The sequence below is a fragment of the Macrobrachium rosenbergii genome, chromosome 39 (genome assembly GCF_040412425.1).
Source record: "Macrobrachium rosenbergii isolate ZJJX-2024 chromosome 39, ASM4041242v1, whole genome shotgun sequence".
NCBI lineage: Eukaryota > Metazoa > Arthropoda > Malacostraca > Decapoda > Palaemonidae > Macrobrachium > Macrobrachium rosenbergii.
This window is the reverse complement of record NC_089779.1, coordinates 19577843-19602842: the sequence shown is the minus strand read 5'-3', so window position 1 is coordinate 19602842 and position 25000 is coordinate 19577843. Positions and strand designations below refer to the sequence as shown.

Genomic DNA, 25000 nt, shown 5'->3' with positions numbered 1-25000 from the left:
TTTATCTTATGGTTAGTTGTTAGGAAATCCTGCTTTTGAATTTTGGGAGCTTGAAGGTACACACTGGTGTTTAGGAGCGTACCTTCATATGTGAAAGGCGGTAGTTGTCTTTAGTTTTGGACTGTGGGTTATGGGCTTTTGACTCAGGCAAAGGAGTCACCAGTACTCTACGAGATAGAGTCCTTTTTCCCTGCAAGGATCCTCCGACAAGTCTTGTTACGAGGGCCTTACACCCTGTAGTGGTTCCAACATCTGGCTACAATACTTGCCAATAAGGATCACACAACAGGCAGGAATGCTGAGAAGCTTTTTATATCTCCATTAAAAAGCTTTTAGTATTCTTGGCTGAATGTTGTTTCTCTGGCTGCACTAACCCACCATCCTCATTCAATGTGGTAGTCAGCTAACTTTAACAGTAGGAAGATTCATTCCAAAATATAATAATTTTCATGATAAAATTAATTATTTGGATATTTACCTGCTGTTAAAATGGAAACCCACCCAGCTTACACACATCTTAGTGGGTGGTCATGAAGAATTCTGACATGAACGTAAACATTCCACCGCCACCTGGTGGGAAATGGGGATTACAGAGACAGTCCTACAGGGTCAGGCAAGTGTTTTTTTTTTTTTTTATGCCGATTGCACCTGCTGGCACGAAGATGTAATCTAACTTTAACAGTAAGTAAGTATCCAAATAATGAATTTTATCATGAAAATTATAATTATTGTTTATTATTTTGCCGTTGTTAGACAGCTTTCAATTGTGTAGATATTCAGCAACTAGAATTACTTAATGGGCAATATGAAGACATCCCAAAGCTTAAGGCACCAAATAATCATATGTTCAGCAAAAAATTTGATTGGCAAGTGAACAAGTTCTCTATTAAACATTTGGACAGCAATTAAACAAGATTGCCCACTCCTGCCCCAGAGCTTCTGAAGGGATTGCCTGACAGAACTAAGCAATGGGACACAAGAGTGATCCTAAATCTGGTGGTATGGATTTCTCAGGGCAGAGACTTTGGGAGGACCTTAGGTCAAAATCCATCCTACACTTATGTGACATTCACTTACAAGGAAGGAAAGGAACATATGATCAAGGCTGCAGAGTGTACTGAAACCGAAGTTGTAATTATACCTCAGGGAATATGAAGCACTATGAAAACAACATTGGTTTTGGGTGGTAATATGATACCAGCACCTTCTTTCCAAATTCACAGCCCATGGAAACTGAAAAATCAAGTTCATTTCTCCCTGCAGGATCACAGAGTTCCCTGGTGAACTTCTCCATCAGTAGATTGGTAGAACAAGAGCAAAAATGCCAGACTAATCAGCATAAGGTGGAAAACTAGAACTAACTAGAGGTGTAATAGTCATGCAAAAAGGAAGATAATATCAGTGAGAGTGAACACTGGTAACCATAGCAAATTCCATGGCTCTTTGTAGCTAAGCCCCGCCCACTGCTTCTTTGAAGCTGATTGGTTGGAAATGGCTTCGGAAAGTTTGTTAATCTGTGGTTCCTCCCATCTTCATTAATTTAGCAATGGTTGTTTTACTGAGCTAAAGTAAGTTCTGCTGATTATCAAGAGGAAAAACTGTATTATCCCCTGGAATAAAATCATAATACACATCTTCCTAAAAATGGTTAAAAAAATGAAAGTATGAATGAAGTCAGGAGTGTTCCGCGATGCTGCAATGTTGTTTTTCGTAAAAGGGGTTCACCTGACCACGGAGGTAACACGGGAAATGTCTGCGTTCGAATCAGGACACTTGAATGACAGGACGATGATAATTACCGTTTGATATTGTCAAGCGCGGTCACCATTCTAAATTTAAACATCAAGATTGTCTCAGAGCTATGCAGACTGGTATTTCATATTGATCTGAGGAAATTTTACTACATTTTAATAGTCATAAAATCGATTTCATTGCAATAGTGTACAGATTCGGTGGGATGACAAGAGGGGAGTCATGGGGGAACTACCCCCCCAACACTCACGTTGCCCCCTCCAAGCCTCAACTTGCCCCCCCTCACACCCCCAAGCCCTAAGAAGTAACAATAGCGAGTTTTCCATTATTCCTATTTTCCATTATTCCTACCGAAATTCAAATGTGTCACCACATTAAGTTATATCTGTCTGTCTGTCTGTCTGTCTGTGTCTCTGTCTATATTTCTCTATCACACACAGTGTTTCTTTGTGTTCCTATTTTGCTGAAATACCTTGCTCATGTGGCTTCAAAAAGCACATCAAATAGGTCAAAATAAAAAAAAAAAACAAGGTGGTTAGGCTCGCTTCGCTCGCCAAACCATCTTTGCCCCCCAAACACCAGATTATGCCTATATTGAAATTAAAGTACAGTATCATGGGCTATACGAGTCATACTGGATATAATTTACGAGGAATTTTCTTAAGGCCATTATCTCCTTTCAAAATAACAGGATCATAAAGAATGGTGAAGACCTCTAATGTCCTTTGTCTTTTTGTCGGTTTATGCGGCTTATGACGCTTGGATTATAGGCCTGCCTTTTATTCAGCCCTTTTATTGTGAATCTTGTCGTAGTTATTCTTGTTTTTGTTGCTGTTGTTATGGTGCTTGTAGTGTCTTTGAAAACTTTTCATATGGTGACCTAACATTGCAGAATAAACATAGACATATTCATAAAATACTGGTGTAAAGAATTATCTACCTACTCTTGTTAATTGAAAATTAGTCTCTTGTTTTAATTAAAAGTAATCGAAATCTTCATAAAAATACAGTAGTCTACGTTAAAATATTCCCCTAACAACAGAGAGAGAGAGAGAGAGAGAGAGAGAGAGAGAGAGAGAGAGAGAGAGAGAGAGAGAGAGGGAGAAATTTACTAAAACTCATGTGTCCTTTTGTCCGACAGGGTAATCTACAAGAATGGCCCCAAATCAAATGAATCTTGGGCAATTTGCAGACTGGTTTGGATCATCTCATACATGTCTTTTTCAGCTGTCATTTATTTTTTTCTTATTTCGTTATATATCTTAAGATGCCTTCCTACCATAGCCTCTATTTCATTAGAAATGCTACAGCAGTCTTACATTAATCATCATAGTAATATAATTTGTTATCCCTTTTGTAAATATATTTTCTATAGGTATAAGTGGCGTTGCATTTTATATATCCATCGACACATGCATACATGTATGTGTAAAGGCACTTGCTTATACACGTACACTCCACACATACATTATATGTCGTGGGGTCAGAGCTACTATATTCATTAAAAGCTACTCTATTTCCAGCAGATGCGGGTAGAAAACTATTTGCAATAGGAAATTGATGTTTAGGCCTATGCCCTGTTATTGCCTCAAAATATAAGAATTTAATATGTAGGCCTAATCTTACTATAATATTAGAATTTGACACGCAGGATCGCTTATGTACTCCAGCACCAATAAAAAAAAAAACAAGATGCTTGTGTATTTAGGCTGCGCATGATCAAAAGAAAAAAAAATTATTCACAGACAAAATGACCCAAGATCTTCATGATGATATTATATAATTTAATATATCTTTTATTAGAGATATCAGTTGCAGACTTCACAACTCTGGGAACTCAAATCTGTGGTGTCATCATTCATGCAAGGAGCTCAACATGACAGAACGGAGTCAAATCCGGACTGGTAATCATATGGACTGTTAATTAGCGTGACGTCATTCCCCTTTCGAGAGCTAGCCAATCACTGGCCAGGCTCACGGAAAGTCCGCTACTAGAATAGTGAATGGCAAATAATGCTCTATTGAAAGGAGTGTCATGACAAGAGGTTAAATGCTCTCGTGAGCAAGGGACTCAACACAGCAGCAAGGCATTAACCTGAAAACCTGTGTACGGCCTTGCAAGAAATTCTCTCAGCCAACTGGCACCTGAAGTGAATGAATGATTCTTAAGTGGGAACCACCTTCAGGAACATTATGAATCAGGAAATAGAGAGTGGGCTTTTGCAGGTCCTGTTGAAGACTTGGAATCCTCTTCTCCTTGCTTAAAACATCATAGATGTGCCTTTTCTTTTGGGGAAGTCTCTTAGCCTTAGATGAGAGTAAATAGTTTTCCATAGGGTAGTGGAGTTGTCCTTCACAAGACAGGATTACAAGTTGACCCCTGAACCTTTGCTCCCAGAAACAGTTTGTCTTCACGACCAGAAAAAGGAAAACAGAGTTGTCCATCACGAAACACATCTGAGAGAGGGCTACATAATCGAAACTGACATTTATTTACCCTTGTTGTTAAAGGTAGTTGCACCCGTTATGTCCTTCACCCAAAGCTTTGGATAGTTTATCCCTGTTTTCAGGATAAGGAAAATATATTTGTATTTCATGTGTCCATTATTCAAATAAAAGTTGAATAAAAATAGGCAAAGTATGTATCCTTGTTCTAACAGGTATTTCAGACTGACCAGGAGCACTTGACTTACTTCAACATCATCCTCTTCATCTTCTGTTACCAGTGCTCTTTCCAACCCCTTCTCTTGACATAACTGCAGAAATTTATCAATGGCAGCTTGAAGCTTGGGTGACATGTGCAGTAAATACTTCTGCAATTCATGCTTGGCTGCAGCCCTTGCAAGTGTCTCATTGTTAACACAGTACGACCTGAAAATCATTTTCATGATAAATATTTCAAAATACGCTACTCTATCCAATGGAGGTTACTGCCTATGGTATGCCTTAAAAAGTGCACTGAAAATGCCAAAAATCACAATACTGCTGAAACTGGGGTCAATTATAAATAAATTTCCTAATCAATTTCTCTACTGTATTTTTCCTCTGCCTTGTTTCTCTTCCAATTCCACTTGGATATTCAACAGTTGAGGGTGTGATTATATTTCATATAATGCATTTTAAAAACAAAATGCTTTCTGAAAATATAAATAATATATATATAAAATATATATATATGTGTTCACTGATCATATAACACCATTAAACATCATTAATCAGGACAAATACATTATGGAAAATAAGTAGTTGTCTAGGGAAGTAAAAACAAGAGAAATATGATGTTCTGACACAAAACTTTTTTACTTAAAAATTCAATAATGATAAAAATTCTCCAAAACCCATCTCTGAGATGAACAATAGGTTTCCTGAAAAAGATTATCTATTATGACCAACAGTAGGAGGAGGACTATCCCTTCTCCCGGGAGGAGACAAATAAATAGGCAAGACACATTCTCCAAAAATATTTATGCAAACTCAATTCCATCTGTTTTTGCAATGAAGCAAGCGGATAGTTTTTAACCACCACATTATCAAAGTTTTAATGTCTTAGGGGCTGCAGGAACTGAATGGTAGGACTTCCAGATGTTGATGGTGGAGGAACATAGGTTGTAAAAGAAGATGTATCTTAAGGAGATGATAACGAGTCCTTAGAAGAGCTCTTGGGGAACTTATAAAGTTTATAAGGCAACAGACTAGTATATGTTGCCTTTGAGATTGGGAACAGTTCTTGCATACTTTACAGGACACATCTGGGCTACAAACTTGACCCATACAGACTCCACATAATAAATGAGGGTCTCTCTTCAAGCTAGCTATGAAATTACTGCATGTCCACGAGAGGTACTGATATATCTAGACCAAACCACTCAGAAAAGTAGTTATAAAGTTATATAACAATTGTCTGACTGATCACTTTAGCTGGAGTCAAATCACCAACTAGTCCTGTAAACTAAATCAAGTAGTGTATTATACTTCTTGTACAATTCTAAGATGATCCTAATAGGTAAAATGAAAACTCTTGCTTGTGACAAAAACAAACAAATTATTCTAAAAATTAGGAAAAAATGATTCCAAATTATGGGCAAAATAAATCAAACACTATGAATAACAAAACTTGACAAATCATGCAGACCACTGAGCTGATTAACACAACCGCAAGGAGGAACATTTTAGTGGCTAAGAACCAACTGGTTACCTATGCAAGGGACCTCAGTGAAATTTTCTAAAGACAAAATGAATTTCTATCCCCAGAAATAAATTATCAAACCTTCATTTTAATGGTCAGATATCAAACGCTGGAATTGGTGCTATAAAATGAAGAACTAAGAAACATAAGTTAATGTATAACATAGGTCAGTGAAATTTTCTAAACAAGACATTAAGAGCTGTTAAGCTTATAGGATCATTTCAGTTGGCAATATCAAGTAGTAATTGTATAAGACACTTCCCTGGAGCGTTCAAAATTGAAAGACTACTTACAGTTGGCATATTAAATTTATTCAATTGACCTTCTAGCACCTTATTAGTTAAACTATTTTAATAACAATAAGACTCTCACTGAAGAAAAAAAAGACTGCCTAACACCAAATTATAATGACTAAGATAAGGAATGAAGAATAATAAAGGCTGAAACATCAATGGAGAGAAAGAGAAAATCAGGAAGAATAACAAAAACATTTTGTTTTGAGAAGCAAAGACACAAGTTCTGTTCAGACTAGCAGACACGATTGGCGTGGGTATTTCCTGCCAATGCCGGGACTTAGGATCTTGGATGGGCAGATGGTGAGTTGAACTTTTCTCTCATAAGCATCCCCAGAAAAGAAGCTGATGCACTTGGTATTCATAAAGTGATGGAATTTTAGAGCCAAACCAAACTTCTGTTTGCAATACACCCCTCATCTACTCATCTACACAAGAAGCTACTTTATCTGGAAATGGAAGCGAGGAGAACTTACTTGCAACTCACTCTCCCATCTTTCTCTTAGCTAATATTGCAGCTCATTTTGCCTTCCATCTCAGTTAATATTCCTCAAGGTCATTTCAACGCCCTAATTGCATTGAGTACCGACAGCAAAACCCAGCAGTGATAAAGATTGATTCACCAACGAGAATAAGGTTCGAAAAATAAAAGCAAATACAAATAAAGACTGGTGTTTTACCTCAAATCTGTCATCTGGCCTGGTGTGTACGAGGTATGACGCGAATAAATTAGTCCAGTGACAAGGTAGTCTAAAACTGCATCTCCAATGAACTCTAATCTCTGGTAGTCATTCGTAATCTGTAAGAAGGTGTAAGGGTAATCATTCAGAAATTATTTAATACTTTGTAATGTAAACACTGGGTTTTTTTCTCAACAAACACACACATTTGCAAAACTCTTAATCAAACAAGAATGGTGCAAGGCAAAGAAATAAGCCTGAGACTGAAATCTAATCATGTTCTTTCATAGACATTGACCATGGCCATCAATTTCTTTTTCTACTTAAGATTCTAAAAGACCTTTGCCAGTCTTCCCAGTACTGCTATACAAATGGTTTTCTGTAAGCCTTGCATGATCTACACTTAACATCAACAACAATATACGAGACAGTCTTATGAAAATACAAGATTGTGGAGTAAACAGAATTTTAAAGATAAAAGATAACAGTGGCTATTGTTTTCTTTGCTTCTAAATTAACAATGAAAATATTTTGGTAAGAGACCCTCTCTTGATGCAGTGATGTTGAAAGTAATAGCTGTTTCAACTGCACTGAGTTTCTAGTCTGCTTATTTATAGATGCTTTATGATTTTCTTGTCATTTTGAGACGAATAAAAGTGAAATGACCTTGAACTAATTTGGAACATGTCAAGAATTACCTTTAACTACTAAAAGAGCAGTAATAAAAAGCCCAGATTTATAACAAAAAAGTAAAGACCAAGTCTTTTGGAACTTGAAGAAACGGAATGGTTTAAAAGATAAAACAACATGGCTGTATTGGACTGAAGGAGGGTTTTAACCTTACCTTGTTACATTTTCAATTTTCATTCTAGAACAAATCTTTTTGGAGAGCCCTATGGAAGTCTATCAATGTGATGCAGTGGTCTTCTTAAATACTTGGTAACAATAAGAACTCACACATGGCAGTTTACAAATGGGGCTTCTGTTTGTGATTCACACTGAGCAAATCTTGGAGCGTTTTATCGTGTGGCTGACCAAAGACATTTTGTGAATGGGAAATCAAAACTCACACTAAATGGAACTTACCTTGTTCTGAGTGTAAGATGGATGAGTGACAGCTTGAACTACAAAGCTTCTGTCCTTAAATTTGTATTGGATGGTATCTTCAAGCCTGTCAAGACAAGCTTTCTTGTAAAAACAAGTGATCCTTGCAAGCGACCAAGGTTTATCTTGCATTATTGCAGTCTTAATCGGCAAATTATCCTTCAACAATTTTTGTCCCTGTTAAAAGTAAATATGGGCTAATTGCTTAAACTGTAACATAACACTCATAACATTTCATGTAAGAGAAAACGTCTGCATGATGATGAAAACCATTAAAACCATATTTCTGAAAAGTGAACTGAATGTTAAAAAGAATGAACATAACTAACTTTAAGATGAGCTTTATTTGTCTAACCTTTTAATCTCAAATAGATTCATTGTTTGATATTTCTGTAATTTTCTCAAAGTGATGGTGAAGTTACAAACTTCCTATTTGTAAGGGTCAACCTGGTGAAACTTCCTTCCTTCAGTGAAGATTCAGACAAAATGTAAATGTAAACTGGAGGAAACTATTTTAAGCCTTAGGTGCACAGCCCTGAAAAATAATAGTGGTAAACAATAAAACAAACCACATGGATTTAAAACTCTACACAACTGATGGTAATGACAAAATTCATTCCCAACATGACACACAAGAAAGACAGAAATAATAATAAACAAATGAAATATTAATGCCAGAGGAGAGGTTATGCTTTGACAAACCAATATTGAGCTTAAGTCAGAGTTGGTCACGAATGGCAGTAATAAAAGGGTGTCAGGTTTTTCAAGTCACTTTTAGCATTCATTTAGATGTGTTGTTTATATCTATTTTCACATCCCTTTCTTATAGAAAGTAATGCTTATAATAAGAATTATTATACCTTGTAGCTTCTATATTTTATTCATTGTCAGTTAGGAATTACATACAAAAAGTTTTAAATTCATTCCCAAAAGAAAAATATCTTTTGCTTTGCAAGAGTCTGCTGAGAACGAGGAATGAATAGCTATGAATATGTAATTGTTGTGTGTGAGCGTTACTGAAAAGATAAAGAGCAATTTGAGTGCATTTATAATTCATGGTTTTTCATTTCTTTCATAAATGTTTTTTCACTGCTAGCCTAGGCTTCAGCAAGCTTGTTCATCAGCGAAATTCAGTGTAAAATTAATAAAATGCAAATTTTTGGTTTATCATCAGTTTTAATTTTTTGGCTTATCTGCTCATTTATAAACTATTTTTGAAACTAATTGTTTCAAATGTTTGAGTTTCAATTTTCTAACTTTACAAAATTATTATTGAAAGAATATCCTCAATAAAACAAACAAAAACCCTGTCTTCTGGCTACAGTAAAAACTCACTGACCCCTACATAAGGGTTAAAATGCCTTTTCAAAGACCAGCGGCGACTCCCACAGGATAAAGGAACACTCGCACGGAATCCAAAACAATAACCCAGAGGAGACAACTCCAGAAGGCACCACCTTTACATGGTCCAAAGACCAAGAAGGAAGGAAGAAAGGAGGGAAGGAAGGAAGGAAGACAAAACTTCGCCTACTGCTCTGGAGGTCACATACTGCTACTTTCCTTCTCGATATCAAACTGTATTCTATCACTTTCTTTCTCTTAATAAAATCAAAAGTTTATGATCAAAACTGTGCTGATTCTGAGAAAATCAAATTTAATTAACATGATTGTTTTAACACCCATGACATTAAACACTCTATACACATCATGTAAAACTTAGTTGCTCAATTAAAGCAGTGAGCAAAATTGTCAATATACTCCCAAACATTAGTCTTAGCAAGAACTCTTTAGCATGTGTTTATTTGGACATTAAACTGTCTGAAAATTTTAGTAACTAATTTTCAATAATTTCAAAAAGCTTTGTCATCAGCGCAGGTCATAAAGGCTGTGAACAATATTATCTACAACTCTCTGAAAATTGTTTTGAGCGACAGTAATCTAGGATGTGATTATCTGTACACTAAACTGTATTTAGGTATCAAAAACTAATTCTTGACAATTTCTTGAAATAAGGCTGTTGGCAAGTACCTTGAATTATATATTTCACAACTGACAAGGCACTTACCTGTCATTAGAAAATTACTAGAATTCTGAAAAACACTCAAACCATACACCCAAAACAATCGATGCTGTACCTTATGAACACCAATCCCCATCCAGTGTAAAAAATCCTTTGCTGCATCTGCCCCACACTGCAAGAGATATGCACCAATCAGAGCTTCAGTGCAATCTGCAATACTTTTGTCAGATACTTCATGCTCTTCCCATGGGTTGAAACAGGCTGCTTTAGTGGGAGGCTTGTCACTCTTATCGCCATCTAGAGGTTCTTCAGCCCCCAGCCATTTTATCACCTACAAAAACATTGCAATAACTTTACCACAAAATAAAAGTAATACACATTTCCTGATTAGGTGACCTATTCTATATCTTTTGCTCAGAATTCTTTAGAAAGAGTTTATGTTTCAACAACTACCATTTGGTTGTATTAGTATTTCATATAAGGTCCAGGATTCACAAAGACCTTCAAATGCGATTAACTAATAACTACATGGCATTTAGGACAAATAAATAACGAGTAATGAATCTGTTGTCAAATTATTATTCAGCAGTCTATTGGGATGAAAGGTCACTTCATAAATGGAGAGATCTGTGTCTATTACTAACTTATTACATCTTATTGTTCAACCAGTTCTTTTACAAAAATTGTTTATAATGCACTCTCCAAGGTGACTTTTAAAATAAGATCTTGCCTAAATGTATAAAACAAATATATCATCAGTTTATAGATGACATATATAACTAACAATATATATATGGATTAGTTGCTTGCCAAACATATATAGTTTCTGATATGACCTCATAAACAGCAAAACAAATTAGAGGCTGGGCAAATATCAATATGAATCTAACACATATTAATATCCAATTACCAATGAAACTCGATTTCAAACAGTGGGACTTTAGTAAGATAAATGGACTGGCGGTGTCCTGGAATACATAAGCGATACCCCGACACAGATGCTGGGGCCAGGGAATCCAGTCCATCATAATAACCACATGAGCTATCAAACAAATTTAGTTTTGATAAAATGTCATAATGGTCTTCTATAAAATTTATTGTTTCATATATATAAGACTATTGCTTCTATTTATTCCAAACCTTTCATTTCTATTACAGAACATATATAATAAGATATTATAATAAGATATATATAAAATTTTTACTTATTATGATTTATGTGGAAATTAATTTCACTCAATCATATTTTTTCAAGTTCAAACATCACTTCTTGTTGATATCAAATTCACGCTATCTCCTCTCATTTGGCTCTTATCTTTGTCTCCCCACCTTCAATGTGATGACCATCGACTGTAGTCGCTGGATAAGTTTTTGTCAAAAGGTGATCGAAACCCATTATTCAAAATAGCACTCTCATTTAAAATCACTTTAGGCAATTGATATATATGTTTATGTATAAAAATCCTAAAAATCAATGTGCCCATACCATATTGTACTTATGTTTAAGATCACTTCAAAGAAGTTTTCAATATTAATAAACATCTGTAACTTTGCACATGATTATAATAACAAGCCATAATATAAAACAATTTGGAAATTCATTAATTCATAAATGTATATATATATATAACTATATTTTTTCCCCTCTAATTATATATACAAAAAATTATATTGTACTAAAATTATTTTAATATATATCTGCATCATATGTATATATAACATGATATATACATAAATACATACATACAAATACTGATACAGGGGTCTTCCTGTAGTAAAAGTTGCCCATGTAAATATAAAACTCAGAACTTGTTTTCATTGTTGACAACTCAAAATGCTAATGGACAGCATAATTCTATACTTGCCCAAAATACTACTAGACAGCAAAGTACACATAAAACATATATGTTTATGCTTTATACTACTTTAAGAAACTGATAATGGCAAAATTACTTACTTGTTCCAAATCTGATAATTTTTCTGGGACTGGAAGTTTATGCCACTTATCACTAGGGTATCCAATCTCGCGCAATTCTCTTTCAACTGATTTTTTCACTCCAAAACCAGGGAGAATACCATTTACTCTGGGCTGCAACTTCATTGCCTGAATCTTCCTAGGGATTGCCTTCCTCTTTGCAAGCTGGAAGAGTGTTTTGTTACGAACCAGTAATGTTCGTCGAGGTGAAAGCTTGCCCTCGTGGTCATCTGGAAACTTCAAATAAACATATTCGCCAGCTACATATTTGAGAAATGCATCCCCCAAAACTTCCAACCCCTCCAAATTATATCCATCATTCGCTGCCATGAGGGTCAAGGCATGGGCTAGCATAAAAGGGTATATATAATGTGTTTTCTTCTGGGAAAGTGCAACAGCTAAATTGACATCAGATGGAGCACTCTGAGCAACACGTTCAGTCCAACTGAAATCTAAAGTCTGAGCAGTTATAGAAGCAAGGTTGAGTTCAGATGACACACCAACGTCCAAACTTAATTTATGTGCCACACCAAAGCTGTTGAGTCGATACAGTACTGAAGGTGCACAAGACAAATGCCACCACAGGGAAGCACGAAAGGGTAAAATACCACATAGTTCTGGGATGAAATATTGTGGATCTCTGTTACCTTTCTTCTTAACTGGCACTTTCTTCAGGTAATTCAACTCCTTTGGTAAATGCTTCACTGAGATTAAAGGCTGCAGCCTATTGGTAATTGTTGCACCATATTTTGTCAAAAAGTAACCTTCATAGTTCTCATATAACATTTTACACTCTGGAAACTCAGATCTAGGATTCAAATTATCCTTAATATCTGTAACATAATGCATTTGATGCATATCCCCATACAAAGGAAATACAACAGCATTTTCAAACAAATCTCTGTCAAATTCGTATGTCTGACCTGATCTTACTGGAATTTCCTCCTTAACAGTGGAAAGTAGAGCCATGCGGTCCATGAGTCCAAAGTTTATGCAGTTGTCTTTTAAAGGTACAATGAACAGCCCACTATCAAACACTTTTGGGTCAAATTCCATCAAAGACTTGTTGATTGGCAATATGCTTTCCAATGCCAACTTGTGAAAATGGTTTGCCTTTCTCATCATTTCACAGCTCACATCACAAATTGTGTCTAAGTGCTTAACTTTTATGATGACTTCACCAATCTTTGGTCCATAAAGTTTAAAGGGACAATGTACAAGTTCCCTCTTACACATTATTCCCATAGTATCCTCTGACTCAGCTGAATCTACTGTGATTTCTCTTGAATGGTCGTCTGTGGGGTGTATCTCAACAGAATACAAATAAAAGGTGGTTCCTTCACTGTCACGGAAAGAACTGTGTACCTCTCTCCTATATATCTGCCTGTGTTTCTTTGTTCCAAGATTTGGTTCTTCAGCTTTACTGGATTCTAACTTCAAGTCTAACAAATCATCTGCCAGCATCTCAACACTGGGAACTGTTGGTCTAAGTCTATGATCTAATTCTCCCATTCGGTGAAGAATTTTGCACAAATGAAGTGCAGCACTCTTTTTGGCAAGCTCTTTATTATTTTCAAAGGTCCCTCTGATTTGCTCTTTCACATTTGAACATGTGGGCAAAACAATGACTGCTTGTGACATGCCGTTAAAATTTTCATATTTTACATCAGGGGCCAATGTCGTGAACCTATCTTGGGGTAATTTTCCAATGTAATGATTAATAAGTGAAATGGCTGAATTTGCAGTAACTTTTGGTCCCTGCTTGCCATACGGTTCATACGGTGGCAATAAGTCATCATTAAAATGTCTCTGAATTTCTTCCGCTGTTGGTGAGCCACGGTTATGGCACAGTGTTAACAGTGTTTTCTCTATTTCCCTATAAACATCCAAGTCATTTATGAATGACAAATGTTGTCCCATCTCCACCATTAAAATGTACTTCGATGGGACTGCTCGAGCTCTTCCTCTAGACTGAACATAAGCTCTGTAGTTTGCAGGCTTATCAAACCTTATAACTGCATTACATTTTCGAATGTCAACTCCCTCCTCCAGCACACTTGTTGAAACTATGAAGTTAGCTTGACCGTCCCTGAATTTATCCAATGTCTTTTTCTGTTTTCTTAGTTCAAGCTCAGCTAATTTCAAGTCAATTCCTGGACGAGTGTTAGCACCAACCACATAAAGAGGCTTTATAAAATTCAAATCCTCATTTGCCTTTGCCAACTCTAGAAGAAAGTCATACAAGATTTTGGCAGTGTTTCTTCTTTCTACAAAAATCAGTCCTGCTACTTCATCACTTTTAATGGCAACAAGGATCTCAATAAGCCTTAAAGCTTGGTGGCTGACATGATCCTTTGGGTTTCCCATGAGATTTTCTCTTGAAACACACTGATCATATATTTCTTCAAATCTCGTCCGAAGTCTCACTAAAAACTCCTGTACGACAGGAACTTCTTCAACTTCAGCACTCTCCTCTAAGCTTTCCTTTTCATAGTATATAGCACGCGCTACACACCAGTCACCCAATGAACCCATTATATGCTTGATGTTCATTATACTTTTTTTAATATTTTTTTTTACTTTCTCATTTAAACCCTCCTGTTCCTCAACTTCACACAGCAATCCACCTAACTGCGCTTCTACCATTTCTCGGTAAGGTGTCAATGGAACTTCATTGTAAATCACAAGTTTTTCATCTGGCCTAGTAGTAAATCTCAATGCCTCTTCCGGATCTACAGAAGTGACTAGTGCACAGTCCATTGTCTGCTCTAATTCATGCATATTCTGGGATACATCCTCTTTCTTGCACTTCTTATTTATGACACTGGCTGTAAGGCCCAAAATTCTAGGACATTCATCGACACCTGTTCTTTTCAGGTCACCATACTCTCTCATAATTTCACGCATTGGATGACTTCCAACAGCATGATGACATTCATCCATAATTAGCAAGTTTACCCTTCTCAAGGGAAGTCTTGCATGAAGAATTAAGTCCAAAAATATTTGTGCAGTGATGACGATAACTTCATGTTTCTCAAGTTCACCATCCCACTGAAATCCAAAGAATATGAAATTTGTTTATAAAGCCAGATAAACATTTTTTTTTTATTTATATACTTTGAGAGCAACTCCCAGCACTAGGACTATGATACAAAAAATTCAATAGGTCTTTGGATAATCTTGCATAATTATTTTATGGTCCTGCTGCTGATAAAAATAATACATAAATCCTTTGAAGGGGTGTACCTATGCCCAAATTTTGAGAAATTATCTGAAATTAGTTATTGACAGTTTTGAACCACTTAAATATCCAATAAACACACCCTACAGGATTAATGCTAAAAAAAAAAAAAAAGAGTTTTCACAGAGGTTTAAACAATTTTGTTTACAACTTTTATGGCCCTGTGAGCGACAAATTATGACTAGACCTTTCCATAAGCTTCTAACCCAGTTGCAGTGGAAATAGATCATTTGACTTTAGTACCCTACTGCAATATCAGGGTTTTAATCTGATCCTTAATGAGGTATGTAGGGTACTTATAATATCATGGTTTCAATCTGATACTTGATAAGGGATAAGCCGTTATCAAACTTGACCACAATTCTAGTATTATTCTATAAGAGTATGCAAATGGCTTTGACCAAAGTTTAGGACAAGTTAGAGAAATACCTTTCCACAGTAGTAAAAATAATTCAATTCATGTTCTCAGTATCAAAGTGAGTATATAAAAGAAGAACTTTTTTTCTTACTTTAATTCCATCAAGAAATAAAATGCTCTACTGCTCTTGGCAGTAAAAGTTGAAGCTATCAGAGGTATTTGTAGATGTTTTAATACAATGAGTAGGAAAGTCCCACAATGGTAGCTCTCATCTGGAATGGGATGTTTTGACTAGAATACCCTGCCAACATGTTTGATGAACTACTATGATGTTGGAATAAGGACCTGTACTGCACTCAAATCACATCAAGAGTCGTCTGAATATAATTTGTTCAAAGTAGATTAAAAAATGTGGTACATCATCCTGACAAAGAAAGCTTCTTAAATATTTCATTTAGCGTAGTTACCTTTTTATCACTCCAGTTGTCCACTCCCTTTGAGCCTTCGTACTGCCCAACTTTCAGCCCAGTCTGTTTCTCTATTGCTGAACCTTGCTGGCCCACAAGTGTGACTGTATTCACTACAAAAACAGTCCGTTTACTCCCTTTACAAATAGAACCACGTATCTGAAAGGAAATTTGACTTAACAGAGAGTAAGCTCTTTACTTTTACACATTTTTTTAATACAGCAGTTTAAAGCACACAAAATATTACAAGTCTCTAGCCACTTTCTGTTCTTATAATATAAGCAGTTAACATGAGTTTGATCATACAAAGTGAAAGACTTACATGGTCAAGGCAAAAATACAAGTAATTCAAGTATTTCTAAATACAATACAGAAATGTTTTGTTATGTGAAAAGCAATTTGATCCAGATTGCTTATCCTAACTAATTAGATCGCAAAGTTGCTACATAGATCTAGATTGACTCAAGCTTGCTGACTGATCAGGTAAATTATCAGTTCTTGACACAAGGTGTCCAGGATATTGACAAGCTGCTCTGTCTTTACAGGGAAAACGTTATTGAAGTCCTCAGTGTAGATTCCCACTCATTGCTAAAAAAGCACGATATTATTGCACTGTAAACAATCCGTGGGCTTTAACTTTAAATATCTATGACAATTTTGAAGACTGAGCCTGCATATTGTGAATACAATTGCATGATGAGAAAATGAATGTTCCAAAGAAGCACCTATAGAACTGCATTCCTTTGCTCTTCCCTGCAGAACATATTGCTTTAAATACTGTGATGCTCTGAGACATCTGAGGCCAAGTTAGAGAGAGTGTAGTTTATTCAAGAATTCTTTTCTGGTCTAAGTTAGAGCGTACTTTATTCAAAAATTCTTTTTAAGTACAATAATTATAAATACAGTATTGCTACTGAAAAGTACTTTAACTTATGGATTTCTAACTACTACTGAAAATATGAGTAAGGATGCATCAGGTTGGCCTCAGCAATTCCAAACTACTTTCTAGACATCCTGACATGTGGATGCACACTGATTCTGATCTAGTCACTTGTATTAGGATCTACCATCCATAATTACTTAAGTTCTCCCCCTCCATAATCAATTGAATTAAAAATTGTTTTCCAAACTCTGTCCTTATTACCTATGCCATTCTTTACCTCAAGTCTGTTTTACTAACATCAGTCTCCAAATCTGTCTAGTCTTGAGGACCGTCATGTTACATACTGCTTTTAACAATCCTTCTTCACTTTTCATTTTTTATCCTTCATCATGACCCTAATCAGTAAGTTTTGAGCCTGTACAATCTAGTACTGTATATAAATTTTATGTAATTGAGCTCTGTTATTTAGTTTGCTTTGTACAATTGTTTTTTCTTTGTAGCATGTGTATTCAATTATTGTTAGATCTAATATTCTATGTGTTTGTGTCATTTTTGCTCTGTTTACTCATTGTCTCTCATCTTACCATACCTTTCTTCCTTTTCCACAGAACATTTTGCATTTCAAGCACTAACTTCTTACCATTCAAATTTATGTAATTTTTTTTCAAGTGTTTATCATTTTATGATCCTTTTTGACAACTGCTCAAAAGCTTTTTGCCTTCAGGTGTACTATAACAAGATGTGGAATTTTTGCCAGGAAAACAACTTTGAATTGTTTTGTCAATTGTTTTGTACAAATATCAAAACTTTCATTGACCCAGAACTTCGGCAATATGTGGACAACCATACATCATACGAGTATATACCAAGAAGATTATGCTTCAACAAATTCATGGCAGGTCAACAACTCTCAGCAAGGAATTTAAATAATAAAACCATGTGTCAGGTACAACATTTCCACAATAGGTTGTCAACCAACCCCTCCCCCAGATGAAAATTAAGGTATATGAGTTATTATATACAAACCTTTAAAGTCTAATCTGTCACTGATCTGCCAACCAATAACAATTCTTATTATTTTTTAATGCATCATTAAAAAATGCCTCTTTTCTCTGAAACAATTTCACATAACTCCCTATGCTCCAACGAAAAGGTGAAATCCTTACCTCATGTGCAAATTCTTGAATAAGCAACATCGCAATGAATGTTTTACCAGATCCAGTACCCAGCACTAAAATGGAATTCTTTTCTCTCGCATACTTGAAGAGCTCAATCTGATAGGCGCGAGGAGTGAACTGAGTACTAAGCTGTAATAAAGTTAATAACGTTACACATGTATTTTTCAAACTTTTATGCTAAAGCATTACTATACATTCTTCCTCATTTTTACAAAAGTTTGAAAAATATACTATTAAGGGTGCTTAAAATCAGAACACATTAAAGAGCACTGACAGAGTTAGAATGAACAACAGAATTAAACAGGTTGCAATAAAGAGAAAATCTAATTACAGTGGTAACACAGTTTATGTATATGTGAATCATCAACTCTGACAAATTCCCCCCAAAACAGATACTAACAGATAAATAGTGGCAAGTCTGTTTAAAGGTTGTTTACTTTTGTGTATCTAAAATCAAGCAAACCAATGTCTCAAGAGGCCTTGTGTGTTTATTCACTTTGCTGAAATAGGTGGTGAGAGAACCACTTTACCTGGGGTAACAACATTAAAACTTGTTAATGTTAATTGCATTTGTATTGTATATACACCCCCAGTCTTTTATATGGACATACCTTAGGCACAACTAAGTTCAGTTGCTGAAGCCTGGTAACAAGGTCGTTAATGGGAAGCAGGTAAGAGACAGTGAGGCTGTATGCATTCACTTTTTCCTTCGCGCACATCAACAAAAATGGGAACGGCTAAGAGGTGGATATAAACCATTTCAGATTTGTTTATCTACAACAGATGCAATTAATCTTAAAAACACTGCAATTTATTCCAACAAGAACACAAACCTTGTCTTTTACAAGAACACTAACAACTTCTTGTGTCAGAGTTTGGCTTTGAAGAACCCCATTCAACGAAAATAAAAGAAAATGAACTTTCAGTAATATGAACCCCTTGTTAAAAGCAGGATGGATGAAGCCACATCTACCGACCAAGGTCTGAGGTGGGATACTCTGTTAAGGAACTCACCTGCATCTGCCCAAACCAGGCTGCTGGACAGATATAACATCTAGCTCAATTACAAAATATTTGTCTACACTATAAATGACAGAGAAAATAAGGTGTGCAAATATATATATTCTCAATCATTCATACAGGTTCGCAAACTAATGTGAACTGGGCATGTGTTGCCACCAGGGAGGGGTTGTACGCCTTTATTTTCAATCAAAGCAGCATAGCACTGGCAGATTCTCTTTTCTCTTGATTTCTGGTTAGGTGCCGCTATTTGAGGAACCTGTCTATTGTGCAATTTGCTGGTGAGTGCTCAGTCACATGGGATAATTGCCAGATACATGGCAACTATTTTGAATGTCCTTATTTACATCTGGAATGTTGTTTTCAATCCTCCACTAGTCTTGTGATTATGTCTCACCTTCAGGGGTTATTGTCCTTGTCCTCATTTATACACTGCTCCTCAGGCAACATATGATTAATTAGGTTTCTGGAAAAAACCACGTTATCAAACATACATATTAATCACTAAAAAAACTGTGCCCACAAACAAACACATTATCATAAAGTGACACCTTCCCTACTTTTGATACTTCAGAATGGAAAAGAGTGAAGTCAAGTGGGCATTTTATATAAGAAATAGAGTATATAATTGAGGGGTTTGTACTGAAAAAAAACATACTTTTGTTTATTTATTTTTTTATTTTTTTATTTTTTATTTATTTTTATTTATTTATTTTTTTTATTTATTTAATTATATTTATTTATTTTTATTTTGTTATTTTTATTTTGTAATACAAACACTACTTTTACCTTATTCACTAACAGGGGACTCTTATTTACAAATAGTGTTGTACTTACTAGACATTTCTTGTGGTACATGTCAAAATATGATCTACATTTAGGTATGGATACATCTTCAGTGACAATAAACCAGATAGAATATATCCCCCTCGACTTTTAATTTACACTGAGCTTACCGGAAGTTGCACCTCAGCATTTTCAGTCTCAACCTCATTTTCGTCAGTAACATCCATCATGCACAAGCCTCAGTTGAAGTTCTTGATATCCCTGAAGAGATTAGAAAACAAAATTACAGTCACCGTTCTCGCAACCCTCAAAGAGATAAGAATAATTTTCAATAAAAATGTTTCACTTTGAACAAAACAAACTAAACTGCCATCTACCGGAGTACATGGGAAAGGAAAGTAATACACTCTGCCCAAATTAGGATATCAGTTGTAATTTCAGGAACATAATCAATGTATGTATACCATAACAGAACATGTTAACAAAAAGAACTTTGTTCATGAACCTTTGTCAAAACCAATTTGGTACATGAAGTACGTGAACTGTAAAAGTCATTTAACCAATACTGTGCATACATCATACAATAAAAATATACAGTGCTTAAAAAGCAAACTTCAAAATTCTTGCAAATTTTTAATTACCAGGCCTACATTCTTGTTGTGAAATTCCATTTATGACTACACTTTCATTACTCAAAAGCTCATCCACATCTAGCCGCTCTCCACAATGGATTGCCTCGCAGAAGTCACTTGACTTCAGTATAGAATCTCTATACTGTGTTGAAGTCGTGAAGGGAGAGAAGATTCTTGAACTCTAAGAACCTGATTCCAACTTTTGGACTCAAGAGATATCTGTATGATTATTCATACTGAACAATCGAGGGCCAAGCTACTTTTTTGAGAGGCCTATCGACTGCTGTTACTATAATGCAGGTGGGGCTGATTGCAATCTTGCAATGCTCTCAGTCCCATCAAGAGAGTTTGACTTACACTTGAGCCACTAATGCTGTTAGTGGACTAATAGGATTGCTAGTGCCACTAATAAATATCTCAGGATCTAACTTGTCCTAAATTTTTCCCACTTTTTAATAATTTTTTCTTACATATATTGGCTACTTGCAAACTAAAATAATGTTCAATCCTGAAAATGTAGTGCTTATAGACATTATAAAAGCTTTTGATTACACTGAAAACCTTTTAAATTTTTAATGTAAAATGTGCACTTTGCTGAGAACGACATCCAAAATAAATTCCAAAGTGAAAGAGTTTACCACCATTAAACACCTTGTTACCAAGTCTCAAGGAACAGTTCCATTTCGCACTGCAGAATACTTCTCCATAAAAGGAAGTGTTTGCATTTCCACAGAAGACAGATATAAACAACATAGATAAGGAAAGAGCAATACTTGATACTTTCTTGTCAAAGCATAAGCCATACACTTTTCACTGTTTATCTTGTGTTTAATGCATTTTTGGCCACTACTGATAGGCAAACTTGAGTAGACCCCCGTTATTTGCGGGGAGTAGGGACCACAACCTCCCTCGAAAAGCAAAGATCTGTAATATCTTGTTAACCCCTCTAAAAGAGAGAGAGAGAGAGAGAGAGAGAGAGAGAGAGAGAGAGAGAGAGAGAGAGAGAGAGAGAGAGAGAGAGAGTGGAGGTGAACTGAAATATGTTACATCGGTAAAAAAAAAACGAATCAGGAAACAGCTGTTTTGTGATTTTGAGGGATTTTACTTTAACATAAAGTATGTTAGTTTTCCTTTGTATACCCTTTTTACTTTTAGAAATAATTTCATCAATACATTCATTTCTTTTATCAACTTTAAAATTATTTTCCTAATTCTTTTGGTAGAATGTTCAATCGGCTGATTCTGAGAACGTAAAGATTTCAGATGTCAGGACAATAGTTTTTTTTATACATATTATGATGGTAATAATTCTAAGGCTTTCTGTCCTGACTCGTTTGGTAACTCAAACAGACCAGACAATTGCTAAAAAGATAAAACCCAAACGTTTTACTTCTAATGCATATATATATATATATATATATATATATATATATATATATATATATATATATATATATATATATATATATATATATATATATATATATTTATATATATATATATATATGTGTGTGTGTGTGTGTGTGTGTGTGTGTGTGTGTGTGTGTGTATGTGTGTGCACTTGTGTATGTTAATTGGTGTACATGGCCTCTATGTAACATATGAACGATTGCTGTATTCAGCGATACTGCAGGTGGAAGAAATGTCGCTTGGAAATTTGATAACTGAGCTCCTGGCATCTGTTCACCTCTGACTTTGTGGGTTGGTGACATCATACGCTTAACATGAGAAGTTTCAGCTCATCAGAGCTCTAGTTCAAAAGCCTCTAGAAGTTTAGTAAGTTTGAGCCAGTTTTTTGGGTGTGCCAATGACATGTATGTTCGTGTGTATATGGTGAGATGGGTAGGTGGAAAGACCTTTTGTGAAATATATTTCATTACTGGGTGAGATACAGTGGTAGCTGACAACTGGAAATTCCAGGCTCTGATTTCATGCTAGACGAATAAGTGTTGAACTTAGAAATTTACTAACCCTTTACAAGTCTTAACACAGAAATGATTATTGCTTTTGTGATTTATCTTTTATGTCATTTTTATCAGTGCCTTGGTAAGTGTTCGTGGTCGGTGATAGTATCACAGACCCAAGAAGTGAAGTGATCAATATCTTAAGACACCTAGTTGAAGATCACCCGACGTCATGGCTATTTCTGCTGCAGACATCTGAGCTGGCTATTAACACCGCTTATAACAGCTTGATTAGGGACACCCATTATTTCCTGATGTTTGGGCAGGATATCAGACTGCTGTACTCAGTGGTCCTGGACCCTCAATGGATGCCACTCCACACAGTGGAACAGTGCAGAGTTTGGTTTTGCAACATGACCCGGAGTGTGTTCCATACTGCACAGTGACTGTTGTTGAGGGCCAATGAAAAGTATCAGGTGCGGTACGATAAACTCTTTTGCACATATGATTCCCTAATTCAGGTAGGGAATAGAATCTATCTGAGGAGAAAGCAACTACCGAAACACAAGCTCGAAACGGCCTATACAGGACTGTATCGTGTGAACGAGTTCAAACACACCACTGCGGTTATTCAGCATATCTGCACTGGGGCCGTAAGAGAGCAACACCTGTTACACCTGTGTGCAGTGCTCGAGGGTAGCCTAGCCTTCCACACCTGTACCCCTGTTCCCGGGTCTGACTGGGTATTTGGGGGAAGATCTGGTGGAACATGTAAGTATGCAGTTGACCGCCATGCTGAGAGCGTGGGAGTGTGCACATGAGCCCCTGTCACAAGTGAAGGTGTTACAAGTGAATATAGTATGTCAGAGATCAAAACCTGTAAGAGTCCCCACCATGTCCTTGCCTATGGATCAAAATCATAGCAGAGTCTGTTTTTTGCTATATCCATTGTTTCTGTGTTAATCAAATTGCAATGTTATGCCATGAATTAATGATATTTTTATTTTTTCCAATTATTTTGAGTGTCAATGTCATTGCTTCTTCTTTGTCTTCAGCCTTTCCCCATCTCTATATGGGGTCGCTGTTCCGTGGAAGCCTTCTCCATCTTCTATCTTGCGTATCCTGTTCTCTTAACCCTTTTTCCCCGCATGCCATCTGCTACGTTATCTTTCCATCTGAATCTTGGCCTTCCCCTCCTCCTCCTCCTCCTAACCACCTCCATGTCCATGACCCTTCTACACACATGGCCCTCCTCTCTCCATAAGACATGACCAAACCACTGCAATTTCCTTGGCTGAATCTTCTTTGTGTATCATATTTCTGTGTTTGAGTTTTTGTATTGCATTTATGTTAATTACTTTGCAACATTTGTGTTATGGTCCATGCTTTTGCTTTTTGTTGTTGTTGTTGTCCCTTACTTTGTGTTAAATGATATACCAACCTGGATGCCACGTTTTCTGTATGATTTATGATGTCCACTAATGCCTTTTAAAATTTTGTATTATATTCTCACAGGTGATGAAATTTCTTTGCATGATGTATGATTGTTCGTTATTATTATTTTGTGTGGTTGTCCTCAAGCTAAATTGATGTCCCGAAATTATGCTTTTAATTTTTGTTTGTTGTCAAAATAAATACCATTGATTTTATATTATGTTATTGCGTCTAAATTTCTAAATTATTGTTTTTTTGCTTGTGTCCAGTTCTTTGAAAAACATTGAGTAAAATTGCGAGATGTAATGTGATTAAAAATTGATGCCATGTGGTCATGATTGCCAAGAGTAGTGTTAAAGTGTCGTATTGTTTTCTTTTTTGTGTTAATAAAGATGGGATTTGACCTAAACTCTGTTGTATGGGATGTTGTGAGGCGTAAGATTCATTCATTTGTAAGATTTTGCTTGTGACGCCCCAGCTGGCCCTACTTTAATGATTAGTTATATTTAATTAGTTTTATTTGGTAACCAGAAGGTACGGGGCTCGTGGTGGGATAGTGCAGAGACTTCAGGTTTGCAGGACGCAAAGTACTTGGGGAGGGAGTGATAAACCATTCCGAAACGGGCTTAACATGGCCTCTACGTTCCTTAGATCACGTGGACAGATCATGGATAGGAACAAAGAGGCCCTGTCCCATATAAACGCTTAATGTAAGGTGCCTAATTAACAACCCCCATTACACCCCCAATGTTGCTGGGTGCTTTGTGTCAGTAAACTGGGATGCAAATGGGCCCTGAGGCCTGGTAGAAGAGATCCGCTAACGACCTCAAACTTTGAGGGTAAGGTGGGAGATGAGACAAGGTGAGAAGGGCGAAGGGGCGCAGGCGTTGGCCAGAGATTCCGTTGGTGCCAACGGACGTAGAAATACGTTCTGGGAGTTGTGGCCTCGCCCCTCCCTCCACTAGTAGCCTTTACCGCCATGTTGCTCTTAATTATTTGTAACTAAATAGATAACTGGCCCATTGTAAGTTTCTCTAGGTTATAGCCACTGTGTTCATTTAGATCAAAGTGCTTGATTTCTGCATGT

General features: G+C 36.1%; 1 protein-coding gene across 2 annotated transcripts in view; it reads right to left on the bottom strand.

The window, feature by feature from the left end:
• Positions 1-25000, bottom strand: part of LOC136825808 (endoribonuclease Dicer-like) — a 34519-nt gene that overhangs the window by 6771 nt on the left and 2748 nt on the right. Inside the window, exons 2-9 of one of the 2 annotated variants that reach the window (XM_067082736.1) lie at positions 20114-20204; positions 18126-18266; positions 16077-16235; positions 11993-15061; positions 10151-10366; positions 7998-8192; positions 6912-7030; positions 4446-4623 (exon numbers count right to left, since the gene is read on the bottom strand). In XM_067082736.1, the coding sequence (XP_066938837.1) occupies positions 4446-4623; positions 6912-7030; positions 7998-8192; positions 10151-10366; positions 11993-15061; positions 16077-16235; positions 18126-18266; positions 20114-20173 (4137 nt within the window). In that variant the 5' untranslated portion in view covers positions 20174-20204. The remainder of the gene's footprint in view (positions 1-4445; positions 4624-6911; positions 7031-7997; positions 8193-10150; positions 10367-11992; positions 15062-16076; positions 16236-18125; positions 18267-20113; positions 20205-25000) is intronic. The other variant, XR_010849462.1, reaches the window with a different exon arrangement.